This window comes from Vipera berus, assembly GCF_964194415.1.
Source record: "Vipera berus genome assembly, chromosome: 5".
Classification (NCBI taxonomy): Eukaryota; Metazoa; Chordata; class Lepidosauria; order Squamata; family Viperidae; genus Vipera; species Vipera berus.
In genome coordinates this window covers 83,015,510-83,028,322 of record NC_138207.1, presented here as the reverse complement: position 1 = coordinate 83,028,322, position 12,813 = coordinate 83,015,510, and the positions used below count along the sequence as shown (strand labels likewise).

Sequence of the window (12,813 nt, the reverse complement as noted above, 5' to 3'; positions counted from 1 at the left end):
CAGCACTGATTTTATGCAGTCTCTCCTAATGCTGGGGCTCAGGATCTATTAAGACTCTGCTAGGGGGTAATCGAACAGAAATGGAAGCATAACATCTCTTCTGCAACACTGAGCACTTATTAAACCACATTCAGAGTAGAAGCCAATCAATGTGGAAAATCCCAGCCTTCATACCTTATCAATACTTGTTTGCCTGCAGGGGAAAGAAAAAGTAAAACCAAGGGGGAGCCGGGCACCTTTTAGTCCCATGTATTCCAAAAACTCCGCAATGCATTGGACAATGTGATCAAATAACTGAAAGAAAAAATAATAATAATTAAAGGCTGCACTTAATACCAGTGTTTTAAATACATGTGGATCAGCAAGGAGAATTGTTCAGAGTCCTGCTAGAGTGGAATAGAACATACATCCCAGGAATAAATAGTTAAGGATTAACTTTTACCTCCTCTCCTGTTCCTTGCATAATTTCCAAAGGAATTGCAAATATTTTATTGTATATCTGAACCGATTTGTTTCTTCCGCTTCTGATTTTGACAAGCAAAACTCTGAAATTCGTTCCTCCAAGATCAAGAGCTAAGTATTTCCCCTTTTCTGCAAAAGAAAAATCAATTTTTTACTACAATCCTTCTCAATTGCTTAGAATGTTCGTCTCCAGCTTACAGACTGCAAAATACCTCAAAAATGCCTTTTACCTGTCTAAGATATACTGAATTCTAGGCAAGTTTGCTCCCAAGTAATTATACTCAGATGGAGGTAATTCATATTATGATATACAGCTAGTCCACGCCTTATGACTACAATTGAGTCCAAAATTTTCATTGTTAAGCAACACAATTGTTAAGTCCCCCATTCTGCATAGTTATTAAGTGAATCCTTGCAGCTACTAAGTTAGTAATACAGTTGTTAAGTGAATCCGGCTTCCCCATTGACTTTGCTTGTCAGAAGGTTGCAAAAGGGATCACATGACCCCGGGATACTGCGACCCTGATAAGTACATGCCAGTTGCCAAGCGTCCAAATTTTGAACATGTGACCACAGGGATGTTGCAATGGTTGTAAGTGTGTAAATGGTCGTAAGTCATTTTGTTCAGTGTTGTTGTAACTCCAATCCTTGACCATTCCTTGACCATTCTCCAGATCTTTCCAGAAAGCTAAAGTTTAGGGTACATTAGAAACACCTAAACTTTCTATTCATGATTAATAGTGTTATAGCACATCTAGACCAAAGATACTTCAACTTTTTTATGGAAAATGCTGGGTCAATCTCCATTCAGTGGTGGGATTTTGCTGCATTCAGAGAACCGGGTGGCTTCCAGAAGTCCAGTCTAGGCCTCGGAGGCCTGGAGGAGGATTCCCAGGCCTAGAACAGCCCACCAGAAATGCATGGGTGCCACTTCCAGAAGTCTGTTCTAGACCTCGGAGGCCTGGAGGAAGCCTCCCAGGCCTAGAACGGCCTGCCGGAAGTGCGTGGATGCCACTTCTGGAATTCTGTTCTAGGCCTCAGAGGTCTGGAGGAGACCTCCCAGGCCTAGAATGGCCCACCGGAAGTGTTGTGTCCATAGTTACGGGAGTGGTTTCCTTCGGCGGGAAAACCTAGTGCAATCATTGGCTGTTACTTCCCGGCGGGAGATTCTGAGCCGGGGATTGGTTATGTTTGAATGGAACCTAGTATATAAGGTAGGGTTCAACGGCTGCTAGCCAGTTGACCCATGTGAGTTTGAATAAACGTTCCGTGTTCTACCTCGCTGTCTCCGCCCGTCATTCCGGACTTAACAGTGGCGACGAAGGTGGGATCTGACGGCAGAACAGCGAAGGAGCCGCGGAAAGCTGACAGAGCGAAAAGCAGGAAATTTGAATCACAGTCAACCGAGCAGCAAGCGAACTGAACCTACAGGATGGCGCAAGTCGGTTCCCTGGAGTTCGACCCTAATTACCCTGAAGATTGGGAAGAATATGTCGGTCAAGTCGAGGGGTACATGCTAGTCAATGGGATCACAGAGGACAGGAAGAAGGCGGCGGCTCTCCTAACCATCAGCGGCACTCCGGTTTACCGGGTGGCCGTCGGCCTGTGCCAACCCCTGCTGGTCTCCAGCGTATCGTACGCCGACCTGTTGGCCAAGCTAAGGGTCCATTTCACCCCAAAAAGGTCGGAACTGTTCTGGCGGAGGATATTCGAGAAGCGGAACCAACGGCCAGGCGAATCTATCCAACAGTTTGTGGCGGCAGTCAGAGAAGCAGCTCTGCGCTGCAAATACGACAACCTTGAGATTCGCATTAGGGACCGAGTGGTTCTGGGGCTGCGAGACGAACACTTGCAAAACCGGATTATCTCCAAGCCCACAGGCAACCTCCAAGAAGTCTTAGATGAGCTACTCACGTACGAGTCTACAGGCAGACGCGACCCCCCCTACAACAGCATGGCTGCCTCAGCCGAAGTAAACCTTGAGAGCCATGTGGACGGTGGGGAGGTGGACTACCAGTGGGAAGCCGATATTGCCGAGATTGCCCGAAGGTTCGGGAAGATGGCGCCGAGACCACCACGTGCCGACGGACCCAACCAGATCAGAAGACAGCAACCCCCTGCGTTCCAACGACCCCAGAGGGACAACCCAACCAGACCTCGCGACCCAGAAACGAGGTGCGGAAGCTGCGGCGGAAATCACCTACGATCAACATGCAGATTCAGGAATGCCAAATGCCGAGGGTGCGGAAAAACGGGCCACATCCAGGCCATTTGCCGAAGCCGACCGCGCAACAACCGTCTCCACGAGCTCGACGCTTGAGCCTCAGGTGAGGTAACCCCCGAACGGAGTGGCGGAGAGATCCCTAGGCCTAAGGCACGCACTTCCAACCCGGGAGCAGGGGTGGGGGTCAATCACGTGGGAACCCCTAGACTAAATCACACCCCTAGAATTAATCATATTTTGAGGCCTAAATTAAGAATAGAAGTCCAACTGCAAGGCATCCCTTGCAAGATGGAAGTGGACTCCGGGGCCTCAGTATCTATAATTTCAAGGGACACCCTTAGGTACATAGAAAACAGAAGTGGCCATAGAATTCCCCTTAAACCCACTAAACTACAATTAGAAAACACCTATAGAATTAGTGGGAGAGGCTACTATTAAGGTTAAATACAAAGGGTTTAGCGGAGTATTAACTGTTCTAGTCACTGAGGGCCAGAGAACTAGCCTTGTAGGCCTTAATTGGTTCTCGGCCCTGGGCATCTGGGTTGGGGGAATTAACACCATACAAAGTAAAACCCTAAAATCTGTCTGCGATAACTTCGCAGATGTATTCGACGGGTCGTTAGGGAGGTACAAGGGACCCCCCATTAACTTTAATCTAGACCCCGCAGTCAGGCCCATTAGGCTTAAGGCCCGGAGGGTGCCTTTCGCCCTTAAACAGAAAATTGAGGCCGAACTAGATAAGCTAGTAGGCCAGGGCATTTTAGAACCCGTAGAAGGGGGCCTGTGGGAGACACCGATCGTCACACCCCTGAAACCGAACGGGGATGTGAGGATCTGTGCCGACTATAAGGCCACCCTGAACCTCGCCATGAAAAAACACGCTTACCCGGTCCCGACGGTGAAGCAGGTCCTCGCGACGATCCAGGACGGCGCCATTTTCGCCAAGCTTGACTTGGCGCAGGCGTATTTGCAACTTACTGTGTCTAAGGAAGCCGCCAAGGCTCAAATGATAGTTACCCACAAGGGGGCGTTCCGCGTTCACAGACTTCAGTTCGGGATAGCTGCAGCTCCAGGCATCTTCCAGGAGGTGATGGAGAGGACCTTGAAGGGCATTCCAGGTGTATGCCCTTACTTCGACGATGTCCTCATCGCTGGAAAAACTGAGGACATCCTAGCTGAGAGGCTAGAACAGGTATTGGGGAAGTTTAGAGAGGCAGGGTTGAAATTAAAAAAGGATAAGTGCTGCATAGGGGTAAAATCAACAGAATTCCTAGGGTTTAGAATTGATGCACTAGGCATCCACCCTACAGAAGGAAAAATTAGGGCAATTAAACTAGCTCCAGAACCCAAGAACAAGGCGGAATTACAAGCTTTCCTAGGCTTAATTAATTTTTATCACACATTCCTGCCTCACAAAGCAGCTATTGCTGAACCCCTCCATAGACTTTTAGACAGGAAGACCCCCTGGCAGTGGCAAAAAAACACAGGACTAGTTTTCAAACACTAAAGGACATATTGTCCAGCAATTCTACAGTCACTCACTTTATAGAAAACAAACCCATATTCTTAGCGTGTGATGCTTCTCCTTATGGAGTGGGAGCAGTCATAAGCCACATGGATGAGCAGGGTCAACAGAGGCCTATAGCATATTATTCCAGGACCTTAACAAAGGCGGAACGGAATTATGCACAGATTGACCGGGAAGCACTGGCCATCGTGGCAGGCGTAAAAAAGTTCCACGATTACCTGTACGGTAAGGACTTTACCATTTACACTGACCATAAACCCCTGCTAGGGTTATTCACTACCGATAGACAGACGCCACAAATCATGTCACCCAGGATGCTCAGATGGTCAATTTTCCTTTCTGCATACACATTCTCAATTAAACACAGGCCAGGCAAAGAGATGGGCCACGCTGATGCCCTCAGCAGGTTACCTCTAGAGGATACTGGCACAGACCCCGCACCGGTGGGACAAATCATGTCCCTACAAGAACTCTCTGAGTGCCCTCTGACTGCCAGGGACATTGCAGCAGCTACCAGAAAAGACCCCATACTCAGCAGAATAACAGCGTGGGTACAAGGGGGGTGGCCTAGCAAAAACCCTGACCCTAAGTTCACACCGTACTTTAGAAGAAAGGACGAATTGTCATCACACTTAGGATGTATCTTGTGGGGAAACAGGGTTGTTATCCCAGAGAGTCATAGGAACACAGTGATTGGGGAATTACACGAAGGGCACCCTGGAATTGTCCGTATGAAAGCTCTAGCTAGAAGCCACTTATGGTGGCCAGGGTTAGACACAGCCATAGAGGACAAAGTAACGGGGTGCTATCAGTGTCAGCGATCCAGACCAGAGCAAGCACACACAACGGTCCACGAGTGGGAAGAGGCCAGAAACCCGTGGTCTAGAATCCATATTGACTTCGCTGACCCATTCCAGGGCCTCACATTCCTAGTAGTAGTGGATAGCTACTCCCGGTGGTTGGAGGTCGTGCCTGTTAAGTCCATGACGTCAGCCAAAACCATACAGGTCTTACGGGGACTCTTTGCCACTCATGGGTTACCTGACGTAATTGTTTCTGACAATGGGCCCCAATTCACATCTAATGAATTTCAGGACTTCCTCAAGGCCAACTGGATTAGGCACGCGACATCAGCACCCTTCCACCCCTCCTCCAACGGATTGGCAGAACGAAACGTCAGAACAACCAAGGACGCCCTCAGACGAATCATTCACGGCGACTGGCATCAGAGACTGGCTCAGTTCCTTTTGGCCCAACACACTACACCGTGCGCGGCCACAGGGAAGAGCCCTGCTGAAATGAGGTGGGGCAGGCGGTTGATAACAAAATTGGACAGACTACACCCTGACAGGCTACCTGCAGGACACGACCCGGTTACCCCAACCCGGTCTCTGAACATTGGGGACATGGTGTGGGCTAGAAATTATGGACAAGGGGACAAATGGGCACAAGGGGTAGTAATTGACAAAACCGGACCCTTATCATATTTAATTGAGGGGGAAGGGAATCAGCTGATTAGGAGACACATCGATCAGTTAAGGAAAAGGGCCCCTGAATGCGTACAGGCCAACAAAGAGAGGGAAAACACTACAGCTGACACTGCTTTTTCCCCAGCCAGGGTTAACACAGCACCAGGGGGTAAAGGGAGGGGAATACAACTCAGGTCAATAGAAGCAAACCCCCAGAATTGTAATGCAGAAATAGAAATAGCTCCCCCTGACAGCCCACCAGGGTCATCCAGTCAGTCCAATGAACCCCAACAACAGCAACCACAACAACAGCCCAATAAGGAAATACCTCCAGAGCCATCACCACACACAACAGGGTCAGAGGCGGTAGTCAATGGCGGAACTGAAGACACCTCAGCAGTTAGTATGGCCAGCAGATACCCAGTCAGGAAGCATAAACCTCCTAGCTATCTGAAGGACTATGTCAAATAGTAAATTTCATCCAGGGGGGAAGGGGTGTTGTGTCCATAGTTACGGGAGTGGTTTCCTTCGGCGGGAAAACCTAGTGCAATCATTGGCTGTTACTTCCCGGCGGGAGATTCTGAGCCGGGGATTGGTTATGTTTGAATGGAACCTAGTATATAAGGTAGGGTTCAACGGCTGCTAGCCAGTTGACCCATGTGAGTTCGAATAAACGTTCCGTGTTCTACCTCGCTGTCTCCGCCCGTCATTCCGGACTTAACAGGAAGTGCATGAATGCCACTTCGGGAAGACTGTTCTAGGCCTCAAAGGTTTGGAGGAGGCCTCCCAGGCCTAGAATGGCCCACCGGAAGCGCGTGGATGCTACTTCCGGAAGTCCATTCTAGGCCTCGGAGGCCCAGGCCTGCATCGAATAAGAAAACCGGTTGTTCAGGTATTTGAATTCCACCACTGTCTCCATTTATAACTTATATATTTTAGTATCCAGCGAAATATGCACTGAAATCAAAAGTGCATTTTTTTCAAAAACAATGAAACTTGCAAGTTTCATTGTGCACCACCAGAAAGATCAGCAGAAAGTTAGACTCACAGCATTTTGAGAATGCAATATGTGTGTACAATCCACTTTCCCTAAAGCTCTTAAACCAGAGGGATACAGACATTATATTATGTCATGCCCTTGTGTATCAGATTTTTCATAACTTCCCCCCTCCCCAACATTTTTGAATACCCATCCCTCTCTATGGACACACTTGGCACGTGGTAGGCTGCCTAGAAGATAGTTAACCAGTTATTAATTTCTCCCGATTTTATCGCTTCCCCCCCCCCAGATTTTTGTAAATCCTCTTGAGCTCCCCAAAGTAGGCAGCCTACAAAGTTGTGAGAGAGATGAGGAGGTACCTGTGCCATCCGGTGTGCCACGAACAAACGTTGGCAACATTTTCACAGTGGCTGTCGGGTGGGTTTCTTTCTTCAGGCCGTACTCCAGTTCTCTCCTCACTTTGTTTCTTACCTCGAGGAGATTCTCTCGGGTTAATTTGAAAAGGGCCAAGACCTCGTCGATCTGCTTCCGCTGAGACAGCAGCCTGTAGGCCACAGCTGTCACCATGGCAGCCCCCTTCCCACTTCCGCTCTCCGAAAGCAGGAATCGGACATCACAGTTGGGCACCAACCGTCGGACTACCTTATGGAGACGTTTGGCATACCTACAAGGGAGACCAAGGAGATGGCTACGGTTGTTCTGCCAAATTTACCCCTTGTAATACAACCATTGCACAACACCAGCAGCTAACACCATTCACAGATGTCAGGTATTTTTTGTTAACGTGATAAAAGCAGTATCACAATAAATCCGCTCCTTCTGGTTAGTTGGGACAGAAGACCCTGCCCTCCCTACAGAGGCAGGATGGGGAGGGGGATCCGAAGGACGCTTCCTCCTTCTATCCTGAGGCAGCTTTGCAGGCCAATCCTTGTTTGTCTGATGGGATCACTGCCTTCCCCCACAAGAGAGAAAAAAGGGGCTGCCATCCCATAGGTCCCCCATGCATTTTCTAAGGCACCAGAAGGCTTTCTTATTTAACCAGTTTTTGAAAACCAGGCTGAACTTTAAGTAACAAAAACATACTGCTGATACGAATAGAAGGAATTCAGGGGGGGGGGGGAAACCCTGACCCTAACCATTTCCCAAATCTAAGGATAGAAACACACGCACAAACACACAATATGAAGCAACTAGACACAAGTACATATCATCCTCGACTTAGAATCATAATGTAATGGAATGTAACCATTATAGTTGTAAGGTGTGATGGTCATGAAGCAGGTTATCATGTCATTGGACCCAGTTTTATGACCTTTGCAGTACTTGTTAAACAGATACTGCAGTCATTAAGCAAATTCATTGTTCACATCATGTGATTGGGGGGGAGGGGCTGGCCACCAGAACTTTGGAAGTTAATTGTAAGGCGCTTTTGAGGGGGAACCGGCATAACTTTGAATGGTTTCTAGGCAATTGGTATAAGTCGAGGACTACGCGTAAACAAAAATGATCTGCAGCAGCATTACCCCCAGAGGAGCAAATCCACAAACTTGGGGATCCTCCAAGACCTGCTGCTCTCCCAGCTTCAACCGATGAGCCAGTTGCAGTGCTACTTGGGGTGGGAGGATTTTGCCCCAATGACTCACACTCTTGTCCCCACCCATTCCAGCTTCTGCAACATGTTTTACATGAGGCAGCCTTAGAAGAGTACTTGAAAGCTATAGTTGTGGCTATAGCCCAGTGGCCCATGCGCTGACCTGTGTTTGAGTAGAATAGAGCTGGAAGGGACCTTGGAGGTCTTCTAGTCCAGCCCCCTGCTCAAGCAGGATAACCTATACCATCTCAGACAAGTGACCGTCTAGCCTCTTCTTAAAAAGCTGCAGTGATGGAGCGCCCATGTTTTCTGGAGGCAAGCTGTTCCACTGGTTAATTGTCCTCACTGTCAGGAAGTTTCTCCTTAATTCCAGGTTGCCTCTCTCTTAGATCAGTTTCCAACCATTGTTTCTTGTCCTTCCCTCTGGTGCTTTGGTAAATAACGTGACCCCCTCTTCTTTGTGGCAGCCCCTCAAATACTGGAATACTGCTATCATGTCTCCCCTATTTCTTCTTTTCTTTGGACTAGCCAAACCCAAGTCCTGCAGCCGTTCTTTGTATGTTTTAGTCTCCAGGCCTTGGATCATCTTAGTTGCTCTTCTCTGAACTTTTTCCAAACTCTCAACATCTTTTCTGTGATATAGTGAGCAAAATTGGCTGGAGTATTCCAGGTGTTGTTTGGCCAAAACCCATGGCGGCATTGCTGTGGGCCCTACACTGGCTGTTGGGCTACCATTTAAAGTGCTGATGTTAGCCTAGAAAGCCTTACATGGCCTGACACCTCATTAGCTACAGCTCACATTCTCCTGTTGGAGTAGGCCCAACCAGCTTGATCTTCCTAGAAGAAGCTGCTTCCCCACCCACCCCTCAGTTCCCCATACCCTATTTTTCAAGAACTGTGGAATCCACCCCATATGAAAAAGATCTTCAATGGCTGGAAACTGATCCAGGAGAGAAGCAACCTGGAATTAAGGAGAAACTTCCTGACAGTGGGGACAATCAACCACTGGAACAGCTTGCCTCCAGAAATCATGGGTGCTCCATCACTGGAGATTTTTAAGAAAAGACTAGACAATCACTTGTCTGAGATGGTATAGGTTTTCCTGCTTGAGCAGGGGGCTGGACTAGAAGACCTCCAAGGTCCCTTCCAGCTTCTATTCTATTCTATTCTATTCTATTCTATTCTATTCTATTCTATTCTATTCTATTCTATTCTATTCTATTCTATTCTATTCTATTCTATTCTGTTCCTCTGCAGAAACTTAAATCTAGGTTTGGCTGAAAGGTAGTGCTTTTGCTGCGTCAGAATTATGCTTCATTTAACCCTACTTTCTGCCTCAATAGACAAATATTAATCAGCTGAGCAAACTAAACACAATTTGCTCTTGTTTCAATCTATTACTTGGTAACCAGAGACAAGGAACATTTGCAGACTTCTAGGCTGTCTGATTCCAAAGCCTTCACAATGCATCTTAAATCACAATTTGGTGGGGGTTTTTTCATCACTGTTTTTAGATGTATAGCAAAGATTATAGTCATAGGCAAATCTGTACACTATTTCATAGACAGAGATGTAGGCATCAACATTCAAGCCTCTGTCTTGATGTCTCCAATCTAGCCAATATTTGTTAATGCAAAAATTATATATAAAATAAATTATTTTGGGGGGTAAGCAATGATAAGCAAAATGCATAAAATAAGGACAGCAAGCCATGGAAATGTGGCATGTGATAAGAAAAGTAAGTATCATCCAATCTACATCAGTGTTTTTCAAACTTAACAACTTGGGTAGACTTCAGCTCCCAGAATTCCTCAGCCAGCACTTTGCGAGTTGATGTCCACCCATCTTAAAATTGCCAAATTTGGAAAAGATTTATCTTAATGTACCAATACTATTTACCATGCCTCTCCTTGCCTTCTGATTCTTGCAAGCCATATTCACCTCCACTACACTTATACTGTATACTGCTTTCCTGCCATCTCCCTTTCGAAGGAGATCTTGGTTGGTATCACCATATCTGCCTATCTTTAAACCCGTGTGCAGATCATTAGACTCAAGTGCAGCACACAATTCAGCCATCTAATCGATCCTCTGACTCACTTGAAGAAGGAGGAATTATCCATGGCTCTCCTGCTCCACACACTTTAACCTCTGACTTACTGTGGATGGGTCTTGTACACGGTCCCATCAATTCCAACCGTGGTTCGGAGCCTCGCCAGTTTCTTATTTTCACGAAGCCGCGTCAGGATTGCTGCTAAGGCTGTGGCGCAGAGGTTGGCCGAGCGAAAGGAAACAATTGTGCAAACGTGCTGGACAGCAATGCAATCCTCTTCGGAGGGATCCAGGCCCAGTTCCCTCAGAATTTCTTTCGTATTGCTCAGCCCTTCTTTATTCCTGGTTCCCGGCCGAGAAATTAGGAAAATGGCATTTCAGTTATGGGAAAGGATAAAGTGAGTTCTTAAAAGTTGAGGATGCAGACTGTGAATTACAAATTTAGAGCTCTAAAGCTCTAAAACTAAAAGATTCTGGTTAAGAATACATTCATGGTTAGAGGAAAATGACGAAAAAACATAAAGAGTTTAAGCCAGAATTATTTGTGTTAGGCATAATTGTAGGAAATTATGAGAAAGAGTGTATATATGTAATGTTACATATTCAAAATGTTGTGGCTGACAAAGAGTTAAAGGGAGAGTAGCATGTTACATATATTAACTGCAGCAAGAATTGTATTCGCTCAGCATTGGAAAAGTGAAGAGCTACCAACGGAGGTAGAGTTAATTTAAAAAAATCTTAGAGTGTGCAGAAATGGATAGATTGACATTGAAAACGAAAGAGAAAGAAGACTCAGTTTATTTTAGAACTTGGGACACCTTTTATCGTTGGCTAGAAAAACGAGGTAGAGAGAAAGGAACTTAACATGCATTAGCAAGCTAGATGTTGGAATCCAGACAATATGTTGCTGACAAAATATTAAGCATACAGTTTATTCCCAACTTGGACTGAACCATGATGAAGACTTTTCCTTCAACAATAGCTATCTTGATTTTAACACAAACACACACACACACACACACACACAGAGAGAGAGAGAGAGAGAGAGAGAGAGAGAGAGAGAGAGAGAGAGAGAGAGAGAGAGAGAGAGAGAGAGAGAGTTCTTTGTAGAGAGTCACAGAGATGACTTTGGAAAATTAAAATGAAGTCTTTTGTGAGGCTCCTATAGGTAAAGGTAAAGGTTCCCCCACACATGTGTTTCCGACTCTAGGGGCCGGTGCTCATCTCCGTTTCAAAGCTGAAGAGCCAGCACTTGTCCGAGGACGTCTCCGTGGTCATGTGGCCGGCATGACTAGACGCCAAAGACGCACGGAACGCTGTTACCTTCCCACCGTAGTGGTCCCTATTTTTCTACTTGCATTTTTACGTGCTTTCGAACTGCTAGGTTGGCAGAAGCTGGGGCGAGTAACAGGCGCTCACTCTGCTATGCAGCACTCGGGATTCGACCCACCAAACTGCCGACCTTCTGATCAACATGCTCAGCATCCTAACCCACTGAGCCACCATGTCCCTGAGGCTCCTATAACAGCAGCTAAAGCTGAAGACAGAACTATGCTATTCTCAAATCAGTGTCAACCATGTCTGCTTGCCATGTTCAGGACAGTAATGGTGTTTCACATGTTATTCTTCCTTTTATGACAACAACTGAGCCCAAAATTTCTGTTCCTAAGCGAGACAGTTATTACATGAATTTTCCCACAATTGTTAAGTGAATCACTGTGGTTGTTAAGTTAGTAACACAACAGTTATTAGGTGAATCTGGTTTCCCTATTGACTTTGCTTGTCAAAAGGTTCGTAAAAGGTGATCACATGACTCTGGGACACTGCAGCTGTCATAAATATGAGTCAGTTGCCAAGCATCTGATTTTGATCACGTGACTATAGGGACAGTCATAAAGGTGAAAAACGATCATAAGACACTTTTTCCAGTGCCATTGTAACTTTTAATGGTCACTAAGTGAATGATTGTAAGTCGAGGACTATCGATATTATCTTTTCTATTTTGCATAGATATCCAAGTGAGCACCTGACCTCCCCCTCCAAAAAGAAAAGAAAAGAAAAGAAAAGAAATCTCACAAATCCCTCCCTTACTTTCTGCCAGGAAAAATCCCACTATTAAGTCAATTAGTTAATTATTGATTTCTTTAAAAAAACATCTGCTATTCCTGCATAAACACCTAAGACAGGGGTCTTCAAACTCGGCCCTTTTATGACTCGTGGACTTCAACTCCCAGAATTCCTGAGCCGGCCACGCTGAGGGGAAAGGCAGAGGTTTCCAAGCTGAGCCATGTTGGCTCAGGAATTCTGGGAGTTGAAGTCCACGAGTCATAAAAGAGCCAAAGTTGCCTACTCCTGCTATAGATAGCAGAATGATTCCTTGCAAGATGTAAGGGAGAAATCCACGAGTCATAAAAGGGCCGAGTTTGAAGAAGACCTTTGACCTAAGATCTGTTGCCTGTGGCTCTAGTTGAAGCCCAAACCTGCTAC

General features: G+C 46.3%; 1 protein-coding gene across 3 annotated transcripts in view; it reads right to left on the bottom strand.

Moving 5' to 3' along the window:
* The window catches only part of LOC308668967 (hexokinase HKDC1-like), a 62,191-nt gene that overhangs the window by 18,882 nt on the left and 30,496 nt on the right, over positions 1 to 12,813 (bottom strand). For all 3 annotated transcript variants that reach the window (XM_081329309.1, XM_081329307.1, XM_081329308.1), the window contains 4 exons: positions 10,435 to 10,668; positions 7,043 to 7,347; positions 443 to 591; positions 175 to 294 (listed from right to left, as the gene is read on the bottom strand). In XM_081329309.1, coding sequence (XP_081185435.1) covers positions 175 to 294; positions 443 to 591; positions 7,043 to 7,347; positions 10,435 to 10,668 — 808 coding nt within the window. The remainder of the gene's footprint in view (positions 1 to 174; positions 295 to 442; positions 592 to 7,042; positions 7,348 to 10,434; positions 10,669 to 12,813) is intronic.